This window comes from Epinephelus lanceolatus, unplaced genomic scaffold, assembly GCF_041903045.1.
Source record: "Epinephelus lanceolatus isolate andai-2023 unplaced genomic scaffold, ASM4190304v1 scaffold41, whole genome shotgun sequence".
Taxonomy (NCBI): Eukaryota; Metazoa; Chordata; class Actinopteri; order Perciformes; family Serranidae; genus Epinephelus; species Epinephelus lanceolatus.
In genome coordinates, this window is record NW_027556823.1 from 66438 (window position 1) to 87266 (window position 20829).

The window sequence follows — 20829 nt, forward strand, 5'->3', positions numbered from 1 at the left end:
TTTGGCCTGTTTTAACGTCGATTTATACCTTAAGACTGATTTCCTCACCTCCATGCCAGCGTATGGAAGTTTTTCTGTGCCCGTCTGAGTTTGAATATGAATTTCTAAGATTGAATTTTTTCAGCATCAAAATCAGACTTTGAATTTTAAAAACCATCAAATTTCTAGCACTGAATTTTTTTTTGCCTCTGATTTTTTTCAATGTAAATTCAGTGTAAAAAAAATCAGTCTCAAAATATTCAGTTTTTCAAAATTCGACATGTAAAAAAATTCAACATTTAAAAAAAATTCAGTGTAAAAAAATTTAGTTTCTAAATAAAATTCAGTGTAAAAAGAATTCAACATCTCAAAAAATTCAACTTCAAAAGATTCAGTGTCAAAAGAACCAGACTCACATCCGGGTAACCAGGGAGAAGCAATCGATCCCTGTCTCGATTCATCATTCACAACCTGATGACACAGACACCGGCATAAATAGCAGCATAAATAGGAGTCCTCTTGTATCAACTGTCAAATCAGATGACGGATATCTGTCATTTTTGTTTGCCTAACAACAGCGGGAGAGAGTGATTAGATACAGGCGCACACGCATGCGCCCGCTCTCAGTGCAACAGACACACACGCATTCAGACGTACCAGTCTGTAGGAAAAAAAAAAAAAGCCATACCGTACTCAAAAGGTAGAGCAAGTTGTCCACTGACCATAAGGTCGGCGGTTCGATCCCCGGACCCGGCCCTCAATATTATTATTATTAATATATTAAACGCATATTGTGGGCACCTGCAGTGTTTTGGTCCATAATGCCGTTTCAACACTGCTCTGATCAATATTAATTAATTCTACTCAGCTCAAGATGTGCTCTACATCTGTGTGTGTGTATTAATAATAATAATATTGAGGGCCGGGTCAAATTCATATTCAAACTCAGATGGCACAGAAAAACTTCCATACCAGCGGCTCTCCCTTCACTGTGGCCTCCTAATGCTAGTCTTAATTAACCAGAAATTAGAAATGAAAATTGTAACAAGAATTTTGACAAAATACATTTGTTTGTCAATATTTCATTTCAACCAACTCTCCATCATTTAGCTGGGGACATGTCTCATGTTGGAGGTGTTTGTCGCAGATTTTGATGCCTTGATGACAGAGGCAGGGGGCTCCCTCTTAAAACATTGTGGCTCAAGGCTCGCCATCTTCACTGTCATGATGGATGATAGAGTTCCCTTAAGAGCCAAACTGTTTCGGGTTTTGATTTTGTTCAGACAAAACTCGTTCTGCATCAGCATTTGACTGAGGAAGTACCAAGCAGGAGAACGTCGAGTGGGTTTTGAATGTCGGCGCTGTTGTGTGTGAAAGATAGTTAGAGACGCCAAGACCCGCCTTATGTTGCTTCTGATTGGTTTATATTGCGTGGTGCCTTCCGTGGTTGGTTAGATTTAGGCACAAAGGACTGATGGATTGGTCTGGAATTGGTTATCTCGGTCAGTCAATCAGAGTTACTCGAACTACGGCAAGCCGCGAGGACCAAAGTTTATTATGATGAAAAAAATATAGAGTATTGAATGGGGAAATATAAGCGTGAGAAATGTCCAGTGTGGCGTGTGGTGTGAGAATGGGTCAAATTGCGTGACTGTTATGTCTGCATGTAAGATGTAGACACGCACACACACACACATCATGTTTCTGTGAGTTTGTGAGAGACAGCCACTTCTTGTGAACGCACGTGTCGTATTTTATGTTTCTCGAGTCCAAAATGGGGTCACCAGAGCGAGTTACAAATGTGTTGCACCTAAGGTGTTTCCAGAAATTTCTCCTCTCAGATTACATGGGAGTGAATGAGAAAAAAATCGGCGCTCCCTTCGCTTTGGAGCCGCTCAGCAAAAATGTGTATGTGTGACAGATTCCATGTCAACATTTCTGTGAGCAGGACAAATTTTCCTACGTTTTGTGGTATAAATTGTGTATGTACAGTGAAAATTGTGGCCATATGAGCGAGTTGAAGAGAACATTTCTTTATGAGTTTACAGCTGCTCTCCACTCTAGTGATGATATCACCCATACTAGCTGATGCAATACACACCCATTATAAACTCAAAAGACGAGCTAAAAATCCTTAAAACTAAAACTGTGATTTTTTCAAAACGGTTCAAGATTTTTAAAAACTGAATACAAGTCCAATAGTTCAAGGTCTTGTGACTTGTTTAAAGTTTGAATGGTGTCTCTAGCTCAAAGTATGAGGGACAAGAGGAGGTTGAAAGGTGATGAGTTTTGAAGAGGATTTGAAAATTTTCCCATAAGCGTCAATGTTAAATTATTTTTTGAAAAAGCTGAATTTCTGAAAAAGTTGAAGACTTGAAAAGCTGAAAAGCACAAGGCTGAAAGAGCCGAAAAAGCTGAACACTGGTCTCACATTTAGGCTTACTCTGACAAAACGGTAGCTCCCATCAGAAAAAAACCAGACCATCATCGCCGTAAGGACTCCCTGAACAATTTGGTATGATTTTGGTGTTTCTACAGTAAATGTTTTGGAGACACTTGCGAGTTTAAAACAGGGGTCCGTTCTGCTTCTCTCAGAAAATCTTTGTATTGGAGTCAATGAGGAGCAGAGACAGATGTGGCCGCACTTAGAGGCTGCCAATTCAAATTCTGTATGTCTCTCAGATATTTTGAGCAGATTGTGAGAGACAGAACAAGTTTGTCTACAAGTTTGGAAAAAATCATGTGTGTAGAGTGTAAATTGCGGCCGGGAGGAGTGTGGAAAGAAAAAAAAACTGGAATGTTTTCGGGCTCTCTCCCACTCTGACCGATGATGTCAGGCACTCTGACATGAACATTCCGCGCAATACACACCCATTATAATCTCAAAATTTCTCCAAAAATGATCATGGTCATTGAACAGTGATTGATCAAAAACTATATGACCTATCGAAACGTGGAATAATACACTAATACACAAGACTTGTGTCTACTGTTTAAAGTTTAAATGGAGTCTCTAGGTGAAAGTATGCCGGAGCAGTAGACAGCAGTAGGCAGTACAAAAAGTCCAATGATTTGTTTGTTTTTTGACCTCCTCCCATTCATTCCTTATGAGAAAGTTTTCGCAGTTTTTCGCGACTTACGACCTCCATTTCCTTGAAGACGAAGGAGATGATCGCGGACAGGAGGAGCAGACACATAACCCCCCCCCCCCCCCCCCACCTCCACCCCCGAACATCGGAGGAGCACCTGTGGAAGCCATCGACAGCTTCAGGTACCCAGGTGTAAACCTCACCAAGGACCTCACCTGGAGCAACAACACCTCAGCCCTGGTCAAGAAGGCACACCAGTGCCTGTACTTCCTCAGGAGACTGAGGCATGCTGGACTTGGCCATTCAGTCCTGAGGGCCTTCTACAGGTGCGTGGTGGAGAGCGTCATGTCCTCTTGCATTACTGTGTGGTACAGCAACTGCTCTGTGGCGGAGAAGAAGGCTCTGCAGAGGGTTGTGAATGCTGCACAGAGGACTGTGGGAGGCGGCTTACCCCCCATTCTGGATATACGTATACACGGACAGATGCAGGAAAAGGGCCTCCAGCATCTGGAAAGACCCCACCCACCCCGCAAGCACATTGTTTGTCCCCCTCCCCTCAGGCAGGAGGCTGCAGAGCATCAGGTGCCGTACCACCAGACTGAGGAACAGCTTCTTTCCAGAGGCTGTGAGACTGTTGAGCTCTGGTGGAGCACTGTAGGACTGTTGCCTCCTGCACAATAAACTGCACAATATCTCAGAACTTGCACTGCACACCTGTCACCTTGTACAACCCCACGGACCTTTTGCACAGTGTCACTTGTCTCATGCCATGGACACATTTTCACCTGCGTACAGCACCTTGGACTTTGCACAATAATGTCTCCATTTGCACAATAATGTCTCTCTTATTAGGCTGCCCGGAACTACTGTAGTATTGCTATTTCCTGTTTTTATTTTATTGCTCTTGCTCTATTTATATTTTATATATTTTTTACATTTTAGCGTAGTTTATTTATTGCTCACTACCGGGACCTGAGAACAGTTTTTTCGTATCATGCCATGTGAACATGTCTGGTATGACAATAAAGAATCCTTGAATCCTTGTTTTCCTGTTTAACTTCTCTTCTCGAATTTGGGGTGCTTTTGTTCAACTGCATTTCATTGCTAGACTGTCATGAAGAGTTTAGATTTGTCATCTCCATCTTCTAGAGGAGGTTTCAACCTTTCGAATGACGTATGGAATGTGCTAATTGACCCCCCGCCAGAGCAGTGTATACCTGAGCGTAACGGTGTGGCCATTCAGTCTCGCCTATGCGCAGTAACGCAGAGCAGTTATGGACATTGGTATATGGTTTGTGATAACAACAACTGATGAAATACGTCAAAATGTAAATAAAAAACACCTTTATTGTCTCAGAATATCATTTGGTTACCATGTGTCCATTTGGAGCTCAGCCTGGATCTCTTCATGGAAAAACACTGTAGAATGGTCACACTTTGTGCTATCTTCTTCGAATTTGAAACATGTGTTCACTTATACTGTGCCTACAGCCCCATACTGTCATTTATCCCCTCAGATGAAACCACAGACAGTTATTCATCCTGAAAAACATTTTTGATTTTAGGCGGCCCAAAATTTGACATTTTTACTGACTTCAGAGGGCCATTACTCTGTCTCTGTGTCACCTAGAGTGTTTCTGTTGCAGTTTCAGTATCAGTTGCACAAGAAACTACAGAGAGTTTTCTTTCTAGCAAGACCTCATGCGTACATGTAGCCAGAGCAGTTCAGAAGTTACAATCATTTTAATTTGGGTATGGCATTTTAGCTGTTTTTGCACTTCATGAACTGATTCATTCCTTTCTTAGTTCAGTTGAGCTCAGCAGCGAGCGTGCCAGCCAGGAGTGGAACTGTTCTGTGACTCACTCATGAATCTTCGGCGAACGACGCAGCCAAATTCTTAGACATATTTAAACTTTGAAAAAAAAGAAAGAGTAATGCAATAGTTACTTTCCCTGGTAACTGGTTACTTTTATAGTAGAGTAATTCAGTTACTAACTTAGTTACTTTTTGGGAGAAGTAACTAGTAACTATAACTAATTACTTTTTTAAAGTAATGTGCCCAACACTGGTCATGTCCGATTAAGGAAACACAATGGAGCAGGACCCAAATGCAGGAATAAAAAACTTCATTCATTAAACAAAAGATCGAAAAGACCAAATCATGACATTATGGATCGATTCATTGTTTACATGAGATAAACAAGGAAAAAAGAAGCTAAATTTACTAATTTACCCAGGAATGTGGGAAATATTATTTTGTAAAGTAAAAAAAAGCATAAACTTACACCCAGATAATTAAAGTAATAATAAAGTAATAATTCTCTACTGTTGGGCTTTTATGAGCAATATTTTTGTGTCCATGTACAGGAACCTGTTGAGGAGCCTCAGACAGCAGGACCACAGCAACAGGAATCTTCTGACTGCAGCCCTCCAAGCAAGCAGTATGAGAGGTGTAAGCGCAAGTGTCCCATTTGTAGGAAATGGTATGCTGATATAGTCCAGCACCTGAGAAGCACAGAAAAGGTGGTCAACAAAACAGAGTTGAGTCTTCTGAGCAAGTTTTCTCATCGACAGTAAGTGTCCTGTTTCCTCTTAAGGATGCTCTTAAAGAGGCTTCTTATGGTTCTTTTTTCACTATCATTGAAATAGGGTCCAAAACAATATTGTTAATCACTGTTATATAGTGAGTTGTTGCTTTTAAAAAAATCACTATACTAAAAGCGCTTTTTTTCAGTAACAAATAACGTAATGCAAATGTAAATATTGGTCTGTGATGTATGAGGTTACAACTGATTTTGCAAAAGTCTCTCAAAAATAGATGTAAGGCAGGTCATGAATAATCTGTATTAGCAAGTGTCATATGTTTTTTTTAACATTTTTAAGTGTTAAGTGGTCACACATGTTACAAAGAAATGTCTGCATATTTTCTTTCTACAAACATTTTTTCTCCAACTAAATCAAAGACTCTTCTTGCTTCTCCAGTTTTCGCACAAATCTGGACTGCCCAGTGCGTTTCTGCCAGTCTAAATATATTAACCGACTCGACAAGCATCTGCAAAGGATCCACAGCCTGAAGGTAGTCCCTCTGTGTGATTTATGTGTGTTGTTGAGTCAGGTTGAGATCTTAAGCCCAGCAACTTTGGTCCTTGTTGTGCTTCTTGTTCTTCCTTGCTCTGTGGTGGGTCTGTGGTCTTTATTTGATCCTTGTGTGGTTGATATGGATTCGGAAATGCTGTATTTATTTAGTGCTACACATCCCACAGAAAGAATATTGCTGGTTAAATACATGCATGATGCTAAAGGTAATGAGATATCAATAATGTAACTTTTTCAGACAGAATGAAATGATTTACTAATTGTACATTCTGCTTTTTTTGCAGAACCCAATGGTTAAACTGTACATCCAGAAAGCGAAGGACAGATACATTGCGAGAGAACTGGTCCTCCTACGTACTTCGAACCCCACACCACCAATGGTCTCACATCTTGACGAGGTGGATGATGCAGCAATCGAAGAGGGTGTCAGGAGGGTGATAGAGGCCAAACCACAAGCTGCTCCTCATGCTGCAGCTTCTGCCATTGTGCCACCTCTTTCGGTCCCCATGTGTTGTTCTCCCAGCCAGGCTTCTTGTGACCCAGAAACACCAGCTATGCTGGATCCTTCTCCCTCAACCAGCCAGGCTTCTTGTGACCCAGAAGCACCAGCTATGCTGGATCCTTTTCCCTCAACCAGCCAGGCTTCCTGCTACACAGGAACAGTTGACCAACAGGCCAAGCGAAGAAGAAGGCGTTCTGTCCTGAGGGCCCCTGATCCTGGGTGCAGGAACTGCCAGCTTCTCTCTGCTGAACTAAAGGTGGCGAAGAACCTGCTCCAGATGAGGAACGATGAGCTCAAGCAGCTACATTCTTCAACAATGCGTGCAACTGTGAGTGTTGAGTTATTCCTCTGGTGTACTTCTTAAATATGACCATTTTTTTCAGTAACTCTTGATTAAGAAAATCTGCTTCATGTGCTTTTTTCAGGCAGCAAAACATCGCAGACGTGCACCATTGTCCCCCAGCAAAGCCCCTTGCTATGGTGAAGATACCCTCATATCATAGTCACTGTACTAGTATTGAACTTGAAAGATAGGGGATGTTGTGTTAATGTGCAGATCCATGCAAAAATATTTGATTTGCTTTTTATTCTTTCTTCAGTAAGATTGGTCGAGGAATTTAGGGGCCACACAGAAGGTGCCAACCCTGGTAGAAAAACTTCTGAAAATGCCAAGCAGCGAGCCAAACATGTTGTCGATTTTCTAGAGTACATGGCAGACTCAGCAATCCCAAATGTTGACCTTCTTTTCCTGAGTAACCATGCTAGAATCCGTGGGTAAGTACTACACTGTAAGAAGCATCAGTGCGTCGAAGGGTAGAGGACATGACTGTATTTGTATTTTTGTCTTCAAGTTTTGTTGCAGTCCTTCAAGAAAAAGGCTTCAAACCAACAACCCAGAGATGTTATCTGATGGATGCTGTGGCCTTTATGAAATATATTTCAAACATGGCACCACCATCTGTCAGACTCGGAACAAAAAATATCAACGCCATCTTGGTAGAGCTGAGGGCCCGGATCAGAGATATTGGCCGGGATGTGGTCGGGCACCAGCTCAGTGTGAGGCGAAGTAAATCTGGTATGTTTAACATTCATAACCCCACCTCCAAACATTAACATTACATCGTTAAAAGCAGGGAACATGCATATAATAAATGATATTCAAAATTTCAGAGAGACTGGTCAAGGCACAGAAACATGCATGGTTTATAGATGAGGCTCCAAAGAAGATCACTGCAGTACTGGGTATGGATCATTGCTCAGCATAAGTTTCAGATTTGTAAAAATAAGGTTTATTTAATGTTATGGGGCTTCTCCAGACTCAAACTTTGGGTGAAGATACCGTTCTGCAGATTTTACATTACAGGGATTAGCATCTACAAACTGGGTTTTTATATATGGGCTGGTCTCTGCTGCTTTTGTGTGGCCAACGTGTGGTACTTAGGTAAAGAACATCATCATTGCAAGTGAATGCATACAATGTCCTTCCTCTGCTTTTACAGTTGACCTTGAGAAGCATCCAGAGGACCGAGCATGTCTGAAAGAGTTTTTTGGACTGCTGGGTGGATATATTATTGCAACAACAGGCCACCGAAAGGGTGTTGTGATCAACATGACCACAAAGGAGGTCAAGGCAGCAGAAAAGACTAAGCAGGGTGCCCGCATCATCCGTGTAAGTGCAAACATTATTACAAAAACTGAAAGGACACGAGACATACACATCGTTATATCAGTTGGTCAGAGTGAAAAGTCAAAATTCCTGAATTATTAGGTTGGACAGCACAAGACTCAAAGGTACTTTGGTGAAGCAGCTGTACCCCTCAAGCCAAGCGAGTATTCCTGGTTGCAGCGTTACAACCTGCTTCGAAACAGAATTGAAGGAGGCAAAGAGGCTTCTACCTTCTTTCACACAACCAGTGGAGGCATCCTGCTGAAGCTGTCTGAATATTTCAAGGAGGCCTGGGAGGGGATGGGCTTGGGGACAGCCCCAACTTTCAACATGCTGCGCTCCTCTGTTGCCACTTATGTGAGATAACTTCTCATGTTTTTTTGTATCTTAAAAACAATTAAGTGTGGTGAAAAGTTAATGAATTTTACACTTGTGTGTATTTCTTTTTTACATTCATTCCTCCAGGCCAAGCGGCAGTTGGGCCATAAAACCTACCAGAAAGTGGCGACTTTTATGTGCCATGATGCAAACACAGCCAAAAGATTTTATCAAGGTTTTTTAAACAATCTAAATCAATGCCAAACCTATTTTTTCTTGTAGTATCCATCAACTTGTATTCATTTTATCCATTTCTTTGCACAGCGGAGGACCCAGCAGAGGTCACACTCCAGAGTAGAGGATTGTCAATGATGGCAATTTCTACATATGCTGCAAAGACAAGGAAACGCAGAGAGAAACACAAGAAAGACAACACCATGACCATTGCTTCTTCGGAGGATGAAAGGGAGGACAACGAACCTGCGCAAAATGAAGACAATCAAGGGTTTGAAGAGGAGGAGCAGGAACCATTGGGCCAAGAGAAGCGTGTGAGAAAAAGGCTTAACCAGCTGTACAGCAACAAGACCCTTGTGCCGTCAGACCAGCAGGTGAGACATGTGACTAGCTGCAGTGTTTCCACACACAAATTAAAATACATCGTTCTAAAATGAGCTTAATATATTTTATTTTTCCTAAAAAAAAGATGGTGAGCTCATCTGATGAGGATGATACAGGTGATATGAAAACCACACTAACTGAAACAGTACCAGATCGTGATGAGGAATATGTGCCAAAAAGGATTTACCAGCTGCGTGAGAAAAGGGCATCTGTGCCTTTGAACCAAAAAATGGTGAGTTTTGACAGTTTTCAGTACTTCCACATAGTACAAAGCTTTTAATATTCTTTTGACTTTTTAAAAAAAACAAGCAAACAAGCAATAATCATATCACAAAAAGCTAAAGTTTTACCACATTAGCAAAATAAAAACTTGAATCTTGGCTTTTAAAACCCACACTTGTCTATTTCATTTGTTCTTTAATTCATATTGCTAAATTAACAGGATACACGAGCATTGATGTGCCAATCTCCAGACCTAAAACTGAATACAGCCCTGGTTTCACTGAGTCCTGTCATTCTCAAGACACCTGTAGTAAGTATAATGTCAACATACCACCATATACCACATATAACAAAAACAAGAAAAGCTGTTACTCATGTCAGAAAAAGTATTTTACAGTAAACAGACTTGTTTAGACAGATAAAATCTGTTTCTATGAGGCCAACAAATCAAAATGATAACTTTTGACTGTGAAGTAGATCTGCTCGCTTTTTGTTAATAATTAGTGGCTTTCTAAAGTGTTTACAACATGCTTTGACCTATTCCCACAGAATGACAAGGTGGCAGTCAAAGTCCGTCCTGGTGTAAGAGCGCTGCACTAAAACACACCTGAACATCTGAGCTAGACGAACTACATGATCTAGAATATATTTTCACACCTTATTTCTTTTTCTTTTTTTAGATGCAGCAGGCTTTTGTAAGCCCAGAAACAGCAAAAATTTTGTCAACTCACTCAAGAAAAACTGTGTGTGACCGAGTCAATATGGTGAATAAGATGATTTTCCACCAGTCATCTTTCTTTGAAGTCATCATGCCAATATCTGGTAATTATGGGAAAATATGACAAAGTGAAGTAATAGAGCCTGGACAAGAAAAGTTGCATGTTATCATACATTTATGTATTTATACACTTTTAAGGCGACAACATTAAACACCAGGCTGGATCCACAGTTGGACAGATGATTCTCTCAGGTAAATACATAGTACAGTGCACAGGATGAATACTAGTACAGTTTTCAATAGTAACCAATCATTATTTACTTAACATAAAGGATCCATGGGGGAAACTGTGTCCAAAGAGTGGCTGTTGGAGAATGAAGTCTCAGTGGGAGACACAACATTGCACAAGAGCCTGCCTGAAGAAAGACCGGGAGATTATGAAGGACAAGAAAAAGAAGGTGAAGTGGATGAGGGCTATTTGGAGATGTCAAAGATTGAAGGTGAAGACAGAAATAAGACAGAAGATAAGCTTAAAGAAGGACAAAAGACAGAGAAAGAGACACAGGAAGAGACTTTGGAGAAGATGGACAGTGATGGTGAAGAAGGACAAAAGGCAGAGGAAAAGATCCACAGTGATGGTGGAGAAGGACAAAAGACAGACGAAAAGAGACAGGAAGAGACTTTGGAGAAGATGGAGAGTAAGAGTGAAAAGGGAAAGAAGAGAGAAACAAAGATTCAAGAGAAGACTTTGGAGAAGATGGAGAGTAAGAGTGAAAAAGGAAAGAAGAGAGAAACAAAGATTCAAGAGAAGACTTTGGAGAAGATGGAGAGTAAGAGTGAAAAACGAAAGAAGAGGCGGGAGGAGCATGACATTTTGGAGAAGGTAAGCTTGATTCCAAAGTTTGGAGTCTTGAGAAGAGTTGTTGGGTTTTAAGATAAGATAAGATATCCCTGTATTCGTCCCGCAGAGGGGAAATTTTCAGTTGTTGCAGCAGCAAAGAGGATAGAAGAAAAATAAGTATGTATACAATATATAAAGTATAAACAGAAAAAAACAACAATGACATACAGCGACATATGTTAATAAAACAACAGCAAGAAAATGACAAGACAATGACAACTGTAACACAGTGGATAATTAAAACTCTGCATGTTTGAATAGCTATTGCACATAACTATTTTTATTCAGCCCGTATGGATGTGGATGTGTGGTCGACTGAGAGCAGTGCTGGTTGAACAGTCTGACAGGCACCAGTCCACAAAGTCCTTGGTCAGTTCTCTGTACTCCCTGTTATTGTCCTCTTAGATGAGGCCGACGATGGCAGAGTTGTCAGAAAACTTCTGGAGATGGCAGGTGGCTGAACTGTGTCTGAAGTCTGCAGTGTACAGGGTAAACAGGAAAGGAGCCAAAACTGTTCCCTGTGGAGCCCCTGTGCTGCAGACCACCATGTCTGAGACACAGTCCTTTGACCTCACATACTGTGGGCGGTTGGTGAGACAGTCTGTAATCCAGGATGTGAGATGACGATTGACTCCTGTGAGCTCCAGCTTGTCCCTCAGAAGCACAGGCTGGATGGTGTTGAAAGCACTGGAGAAATCGAAGAACATGATCCTCACAGGTGAGAAAGAGCTCTATGTTGGAGGAAGATGCCAGGCTGGTGAGCGAACTGTAGCGGGTCCATTGATGGTTCCACCAGGGGGCGGAGATGGACGAGGACCAGCCGCTCCAGTGTCTTCATCAGGTGCGATGTCAGCACCACTGGCCTGTAGCTGTTGAGGTCCTTCGGGTGCGGCTGGTACCACAGGATGTTTTCCACAGTTGTGGAACTCTCCTCAGCTTCAGGCTCAGGTTGAAGACGTGCTCCACGACCCGGCACAGCTGGTCTGCACAGGATTTGAGGAGCCTGGAACTGATGCTGTCCGGACCCGCAGCCTTTCTCACCTTTATCTGCCTGAGCTCTTTTCTCACCTGGTCTGTGGAGAGGGACAGATTGGAGCCAGAGGGCTGTATGTTTGAAGGTGTGAGAAGAGGAGGTGTGGGAGAAGGTATAAGGCCTGTTTCCACCAAAGAAGTTCCTGGTACTTTTTGGGGGCAGGAACTACTACAGGAACGTCCTCTCGCTCGGCCCTCTCAACTGCGTGTGTCTCCACAGACAGTGGAGTGGGAGGAAGGTTCCTGTAAATTTTCCGGGCTCTGGATGTGACATAATCGTTGCGTGACCATTTTGACCGGAGCGACGCGGTGGCAAAGAAACAGAAGAAGAACAACAACAAAGAAGAAGAAGCAGAAGTACGAGGCAGAAGTAAGAACAAGATAGCAGAAAAAGAAAGACGATTATCAGCATGGAAGGAGCTGAGGTGGTTGCTGGTTTGCTGGCGTGTCTCTTCGTTTACATGGAGGTGGAAGCTATGAACGAGATGAGAAGACGTCTCGAAGAAGAATTCGACAGGGCTGAAATGGTCAGAGAGGAAATGAGACAACGAATAGTCAGAAGAATTGCTTTGTTGGACGTTTTCTTAACAGAGGATGGACTTCGGCGTCGCAGACTCATCAGACGAAGGGTAAGCTAACATTACTTTTAATGACACAAACTACTAACGTTACACTGCTCTGCTTTACTCTGTTGCACTGTACTGTATTCTACTTTACTCTATTTTACTAGTCTGATGTACTCTACTTTTCTATTACTCCACTTTATTATTTTATTAGTCTGTTGTTCTTCTACTCTATTGTATTGTAGTGTACCCTACTCCACTGTGTATTTACTCTACTGCACTCTACAGTACAATACTGTACAATAGAAGAATAGTAAAGTACTCCACTGTTCTTTTACTCTGTCTACAGTTAGTGTTATACTGTACTCTACTGTTCTTCTATACTGTACTCTACTTTACAATTCTTCTGCTACTCTACTACTCTTCTACTGTACTCTATGGTCGTGTTTTTTGTTAATGTGAAAACAGTTTTGTAATATATCACTTTGTCCTGCAGCATTTCATTAAGGCTTCATATCATGTTCATTTCACTTTGGTTACCAACAGTGTTTTGATAAAATGAGAGTTAACGTTACTGCAATTTATTGTGTTACAGATTCTTCTACAACATGAACAGCGTACTGCTCCCATTGTTTGGACCCTCAAGAGAAGTGAGGAATGGTGGAAAGTAGTTGTGGCGACTTTCTCTGATGAGCAGTGGGTGCAGAATTTCCGCATGTCGAAGGAAACTTTCACGTATCTCTGTCAGCGGGTGCAACCAGCGATGGAGAAGCAGGACACAAATTATCGCCTGTGTGTTCCCCTCCGGCAAAGGGTTGCCATAGCAGCCTGGAAACTTGCAACAAATGCAGACTATAGGAGTGTTGCGCACCTGTTTGGGGTAAGCCGTTCGACTGCCTGCAAGTGTTTGAAGGCCTTCTGTTCTGCTGTGGAGGATATACTGTGGCCGGAAGCCATCCAGTTTCCAAATGTGGACACACTTCGGGAAATGGCGAACTATTTTGAAAACAGGTGGGGGGTGCCACAATGTGTTGGAGCCATAGACGGTTCTCACATTCCAATCTTGGCACCGCAGGAGTACCACACTGAATACTTCAACAGGAAAGGTTGGTACTCTATTGTCCTGCAGGCAGTGGTGGATGGGAAAGGACTTTTTTGGAATGTGTTCACTGGGCTGCCAGGAAGCATGCATGACGCCAGAGTTCTTCGTAGATCCGGACTCTGGAATATGGCTGACAGGATCTTCGCAGGACAGCATCGCGTCATTGAGGGCCATGACATGGGCTACTACATCTTGGGCGATGCTGTGTATCCTCAGACGAGCTGGCTCATGAAACCTTTCATGGACAATGGCCACCTAACTGACGAGCAGACCAACTACAACGTCAAGCTCAGTAGAGCTAGGGTGGTGGTAGAGAATGCTTTTGGGCGACTGAAGGGAAGATGGTGATGTCTGCTCAAAAGAAATGACTGCAACTTAGACACAGTCAAGTCTATGGTTGTCACATGCTGTGTCCTCCATAATCTGTGTGAGAGCCACGGGGAGGACTTTAGAGAGGAATGGGCTGATCCTGTTCACTTTAACCAGCCTGATGCACTGATGCTAGATGGGGTAGATACAGGTGTGGCAGCACGTGCTGCTCTAATGCATCACTTTAATAACATTTGAACAATGTGAATAACTACAGTACAAAGTATTTGAGCTTGTTTGCCTTTTGTTATGTTCATCATCTACTGATTTTGTTTTGTTGTTGTTTTGAATAATAAACACTTGAATAACAACTGTTGGTGTGCATCTTAAATGTCTCTTACTCTGAAATTTGATGACTTTAGTCCAAAATTTTAGTTGTGTCAAATTTAATCTATTGACGTGTGTTTTAGTGAAATGAATAGTTAACAATTTTAATAAGATAGTGGTTATGAGGGTTTCTTTTTATGATGTAGTAGTGAAGACTGATGGTTGTAATGGTTATACAATAAACCACCAAACCACCAAAAAGAGATGCAGAAATGGCTGTTTTTTTCCTACAAAAATTAGTGGTGTAAAAGCTAAAAAATACACTCTCTGCTCTCTGATACATTAATCAAGGTTTAATCATTTATTGATCAGTGAGATCTCTCTAACCACATCTGTTAAACATTTAGTATAGACACTTTTTATGAGAGGAGGGTGTAGAATGTAGAGGATTAAATCAACAACAGAGAGTTTGTCTTTGCAGTAAATGTTCCTGCAATGGTTTATTTGCAAATGGAAACACAACAATCAGTGCAAGACAACAATGTTAACTGTATACAGTGCAAACCGCAAGCCGAATAAGTGAGTGTAAACAAACAGTGCAACAAAAACTGAAAGTAAAAAACTATTAAAAGTACAAATCACCTGAGTGCAATTAACAGTGCAAAAAAACGCTGAATGTAAATAACTTTTAACAGTATAAAACACCTGAGTGTAAATAACAAAAAACTATGTACAACAAACTATATACAAAAACGTGGTAAGTTTAGTCCAGTGGGGGGGGGGGGCTCGGGCTGGGACTGGGGCTTAAAGATCATCCCCAACATGCCCAAAAGTCAATCACAGCCAGCCCCCGTCTTTCTTCTTACCGCTCTCCCGTGTCCTGTCCGCGTGCCGCAAATTAAATCCCTCCAGAGAATCGGTCGTGTCCGGTGTTAATGAGTTCAGCCATGTCTCCATAAACGTCATGATGCTGCACTCCCGATATTCCCTCTGGTGCCGGGTCAGCACCATTAACTCGTCCATCTTGTTGGGAAGAGATCTCACATTCCCCATAATGATGGACGGAAGGACGGGTCAGAAGCGACTCTTCCTACGGCGTTGAATTCTGGCACGGGTCCCCCGTCTCCTGTTCTTCAACTCACAGGGAACGTTGGGTCTATCCTGGGGCAGCACCGCTGTGTTACGGAGGGTTAACAGCTGATCCTGACTGTAAACAATAGGGCCGTGGCTGGGCATGGGGCCCTCCGGTCACGGAAAGTGTAGCAAACACAGCAACTTTGGTATCCATAGGTGCACCGTTGTAACAGAAAACGAACACACAAAAAGAAATTAAGATTAGTCACTAAAAAACTACTAAAGTGAAAGAAATTCAAATTGAGCAGGAGCTGCTGCAACTGCTGCCACTCAGGGGCGGTGCATCTATTTAATTTGAGGCCTGTTGTCAAAGACTTGATCTGTTGCTCCTGTGTCCTCATTTGGATCCTGAAGCAGTAAGATGTTGTAAAGATCAATATATAAATAAATGTATTTATATATCTATTATATTCAGTTACATGATACTATGCCGTTAAAGAGGCCTAGAATCACCGCAGGTGACCAGCCGACTGACTGAGGCCTAAGAAGTGAGACAAGTCTTATACTGTATTTTCTAAATTATACCAACAGACAGATTAATATAATGTAATACTAAGTTCTGTTCAATCAAAAAGAGGTTTATCAACTCAGTCATTTTTATTGTGAAGCTGAGGTGTTAGTAAACACAAGTACCTATGACATAGTCTGTCTCACTAAACAGGAAATGAAAACAATATAACCTGAGAGGCCCAAAGACAACTGAAGACCATATTATCATGATAGAAATGAAGAAACGCCCAACTTATGCATCGATGCCCCTTCAGCCTAAGAATATACTGGATGCTACGTGGGGCCTCTGGCCTCGTCCCCTGGTACATAGTTCAAATTTCAGACCTCCATCTGCTTCAGCTGCCAAATGGGGTCAAAAGAGTAACTGGTCTGGGAAGGCTTTTGAAAATACTAAAAGCTTTCAGTCCAAATGAACAAATTATCTTTTTCTTTCATAAAACCAGCTGAGGAGCTTGTCTAAAGTTGAGCGGGTTGGTTCAAGGGTCCGTGCACTGAGAGTAATAGAAAAGGAATCAGAAGAGGAGTGTACGAGAGGAGAGAGTCCAAATCTGCCTGAGAAAGAAGGGGAAGCCCTGTCAAAAGGAAATATGGGGGAAAGTGGTGAAGAAGGGTTGTTGCAGAATGAGGTAAGCGAAGTGGCAAGTACATCAAACAGTCAAGCAGCAAAATAAAAACTTGAAACTTGGCTTTTAAAACCCACACTTGTCTTTCATTTGTTCTTTAATTCATATTGTTAAATTAACAGGATACACATGCATTGATGAGCCAATCTCCAGACCTAAAACTGAATACAGCCCTGGTTTCACTGAGTCCTGTCATTCTCAAGACACCTGTAGTAAGTATAATGTCAACATACCACCATATACCACATATAACACAAACAAGAAAAGCTGTTACTCATGTCAGAAAAAGTATTTTACAGTAAACAGACTTGTTTAGACATCAGGTCCATTCTTTACAATAAAGGGACTCTTACATAAATGTTGGATCTTTGCCATTGTGTGTAGGTGATAAAATCTGTTTCTATGAGGCCAACAAATCAAAATGATAACTTTTGACTGTGAAGTAGATCTGCTCGCTTTTTGTTAATAATTAGTGGCTTTCTAAAGTGTTTACAACATGCTTTGACCTTTTCCCACAGAATGACAAGGTGGCAGTCAAAGTCCGTCCCGGTGTAAGAGCACTGCACAAAAACACACCTGAACATCCGAGCTAGACGAACTACATGATCTAGAATATATTTTCACACCTTATTTCTTTTTTTTTTTTTTTTAGATGCAGCAGGCTTTTGTAAGCCCAGAAACAGCAAAAATTTTGTCAACTCACTCAAGAAAAACTGTGTGTGACCGAGTCAATATGGTGAATAAGATGATTTTCCACCAGTCATCTTTCTTTGAAGTCATCATGCCAATATCTGGTAATTATGGGAAAATATGACAAAGTGAAGTAATAGAACCTGGACAAGAAAAGTTGCATGTTATCATACATTTATGTATTTATTATACACTTTTAAGGTGACAACATTAAACACCAGGCTGGATCCACAGTTGGACAGATGATTCCCTCAGGTAAATACATAGTACAATGCAAAGGATAATACTGGTACAGTTTTCAATAGTAACCAATCATTATTTACTTAACATAAAGGATCCATGGGGGAAACTGTGTCCAAAGAGTGGCTGTTGGAGAATGAAGTCTCAGTGGGAGACACAACATTGCACAAGAGCCTGCCTGAAGAAAGACCGGGAGATTATGAAGGACAAGAAAAAGAAGGTGAAGTGGATGAGGGCAATTTGGAGATGTCAAAGATTGAAGGTGAAGACAGAAATAAGACAGAAGATAAGATAAAAGGACAAAAGACAGAGAAAGAGACACAGGAAGAGACTTTGGAGAAGATGGACAGTGATGGTGAAGAAGGACAAAAGGCAGAGGAAAAGATCCACAGTGATGGTAGAGAAGGACAAAAGACAAAGGAAAAGATTCAGGAAGAGACTTTGGAGAAGATGGAGAGTGAGAGTGAAAAGGGAAAGAAGAGAGAAACAAAGATTCAAGAGAAGACTTTGGAGAAGATGGAGAGTAAGAGTGAAAAGGGAAAGACGAGAGAAACAAAGATTCAAGAGAAGACTTTGGAGAACATGGAGGGTAAGAGTGAAAAGGGAAAGAAGAGAGAAACAAAGATTCAAGAGAAGACTTTAGAGAAGATGGAGGGTAAGAGTGAAAGAGGAAAGAAGAGAGAAACAAAGATTCAAGAGAAGACTTTGGAGAAGATGGAGGGTAAGAGTGAAAGAGGAAAGAAGAGAGAAACAAAGATTCAAGAGAAGACTTTGGAGAACATGGATGGTAAGAGTGAAAGAGGAAAGAAGAGAGAAACAAAGATTCAAGAGAAGACTTTAGAGAACATGGAGGGTAAGAGTGAAAAGGGAAAGAATAGAGAAACAAAGATTCAAGAGAAGACTTTGGAGAAGATGGAGGGTAAGAGTGAAAGAGGAAAGAAGAGAGAAACAAAGATTCAAGAGAAGACTTTGGAGAAGATGGAGGGTAAGAGTGAAAGAGGAAAGAAGAGAGAAACAAAGATTCAAGAGAAGACTTTGGAGAAGATGGAGGGTAAGAGTGAAAGAGGAAAGAAGAGAGAAACAAAGATTCAAGAGAAGACTTTGGAGAACATGGATGGTAAGAGTGAAAGAGGAAAGAAGAGAGAAACAAAGATTCAAGAGAAGACTTTAGAGAACATGGAGGGTAAGAGTGAAAAGGGAAAGAATAGAGAAACAAAGATTCAAGAGAAGACTTTGGAGAAGATGGAGGGTAAGAGTGAAAGAGGAAAGAAGAGAGAAACAAAGATTCAAGAGAAGACTTTGGAGAACATGGAGGGTAAGAGTGAAAAGGGAAAGAAGAGAGAAACAAAGATTCAAGATGAGCCTGTGGTGATGACGAGGAGTAAAGTTAAAGAAGTGCAAAAGAGAAAGATAAAAGAGGAGCATCTGGAGAAGAGTGAGAGGGAAAGTGGAGAAGGATCAAGTGGAGCAGCACAAACCTGGAAGATGCCTTTGAAGAGAAGGAAATTTCAAGAATGACGGGAAGAAAGGAGAAGGCAGGAGGAAATAGAAACTGTTCAAAACTTATGCAACATTAAAATGTTCAGTCACCATACAGAGTTCCTTGAATTTGATGTGTTCAATAGAACTGCTCAACTTGAAAAATAGTGGAATTTATTTTACCGTAGTTCATAAGTCCGGTAATAGAGTAGAATAGAATAGAATAGAATAGAATAGAATAGAATAGCCTTTATTCGTCCCACAGTGGGGAAATTCCGGTTATTGCAGCATCAAGAGGATAGGAGAATAATACATAAATATAACAGTATATACAATATAAACAGGAAAAAGACAAAAAAACCAACAACAGCGACATACAGTGACATACAGAAACAACGGCAAGACAACGGCAACGGCGCATAATGGATAATTTAAAAAATCTGCATGTTTGAGTATCTATTGCACATAACAGTTTATTATTGAGTCCGAGTGTATGAGTGGTCTACCAAGAGCAGTGCTAGTTAATCCTAGCATTTAAATCTTTACAGGATTTAGCTAAACATCTCAGGGATCTCAGGCTGAAAGTTTTGTCAGTTATTCTGCACTCCATGTGGGCCAGTCCTGTGGTGGTTTGAACCCTCTCAGTCTTTCCATCTGCCAATGAGGTCCATATTTGGCCAAACAGGTCAAAGTAATTCTCGAGCCACCTTTGTACTTTTAATAAATAAATGGTCTATACTGTAATGTTAGATCTGACCAATAGTGCAGAATCACTGACTAAACATTTCTAAACCAGTTTCTAGAAGTTAGAGGCCCTAATTTATTTCTAAGTTATTTCTCCTAGTTCAAGTTTCAGGCCTCCACCTGCTTTGGTGACCAAATGAGGTCAAAAGAGCAACTGGTCTGGGAAGGCCTCAGTCAGTGTCAAAGGTCATTGGAGATCATCCTTTCATTGTATATATTAAAAAAAATCTGCAATTGCAATTCACAGGACATGGTCCTTGGTGGGCCTAGATAATGTGTATAAACTTTGGTGGATGTAGCCCCAAGGATTTGCTTAACAAGACAATCCAGCACCAACATCTACAGATGGTCTAAGGGCCTGAATCTTTCTTGGTCCAACCAGAGAAACTTTTTTTCCTCTCAAGCTAGAAGTCTGAAAGTTTTGTCAGTGATTTTGCACTCCACGTGGGCCAGTCCTGTGGTGGTTTGAACCCTCTCAGTCTTTTCATCTGCCCATGAGGGGTCATTCCATTTGAATTTTTTCAACAGTTTTAGGCACATAAAGGGGCCAATATAGCTCCTGTTGCGGAAATTTCCTCCTTGTTGAATTTCTCGATCTGCCTGTAGAGAGTCAAAAAATAAGACTGGAAAGGTAGCATGCACCAAGTGTTTATTCTCTATTGAGAGGGAACATCAAACAGAACCACATGGCAGTAAGCAGTTCAGAGTTGTGCCCCCTGACCAAATGTTTCACCCCGTTCTTATACTGTTTGACATGCCTCTGGCCCTTTGATGAAGAAACACAGAACTTCCTTAACAGATTAGAAAACAATTTGGTGTAATACAAAAGAGATTGTAAACCCCTTTCAGGATTTTACATCTAGGTATAATCTCCTCTCTACTTAGGGGGTTATAAACAGTGGGGTCATAACAGCAGAGTTTACCAGACCATCCTTTTGGCCATTCCAGCAGTACACAGTTCAGGCT

The 20829-nt window shown here is 41.3% G+C and overlaps 1 protein-coding gene and 1 long non-coding RNA gene across 2 annotated transcripts; both read left to right on the top strand.

The window, feature by feature from the left end:
• Nucleotides 1–6860: 6860 nt before the first annotated feature.
• On the top strand, nt 6861–7399 carry LOC144462276 (uncharacterized). Its single transcript, XR_013490610.1, has 3 exons — nt 6861–6995; nt 7093–7147; nt 7267–7399. It is a non-coding gene; the product is annotated as an uncharacterized LOC144462276 (long non-coding RNA).
• A 213-nt stretch (nt 7400–7612) lies between these two features.
• Nucleotides 7613–10091, top strand: LOC144462275 (uncharacterized). The gene is made up of 7 exons (XM_078166047.1): nt 7613–7742; nt 8167–8336; nt 8436–8690; nt 8799–8886; nt 8976–9259; nt 9355–9501; nt 10041–10091. The coding sequence occupies exons 1-7, from the start codon at nt 7613–7615 to the stop codon at nt 10089–10091; spliced, it is 1125 nt and encodes a 374-aa protein (XP_078022173.1).
• Nucleotides 10092–20829: the final 10738 nt, after the last annotated feature.

What these genes read in the sequence shown, in the direction of transcription:
- LOC144462275 (XM_078166047.1), top strand. Translation starts at nt 7,613, where the DNA reads ATGGCACCACCATCTGTCAGACTCGGAACAAAAAATATCAACGCCATC. An exon ending in TGTGAGGCGAAGTAAATCTG is followed by an intron (nt 7,743 to 8,166) that starts GTATGTTTAACA and finishes CTGCTTTTACAG; the next exon opens with TTGACCTTGAGAAGCATCCA. An exon ending in GCTCCTCTGTTGCCACTTAT is followed by an intron (nt 8,691 to 8,798) that starts GTGAGATAACTT and finishes TCATTCCTCCAG; the next exon opens with GCCAAGCGGCAGTTGGGCCA.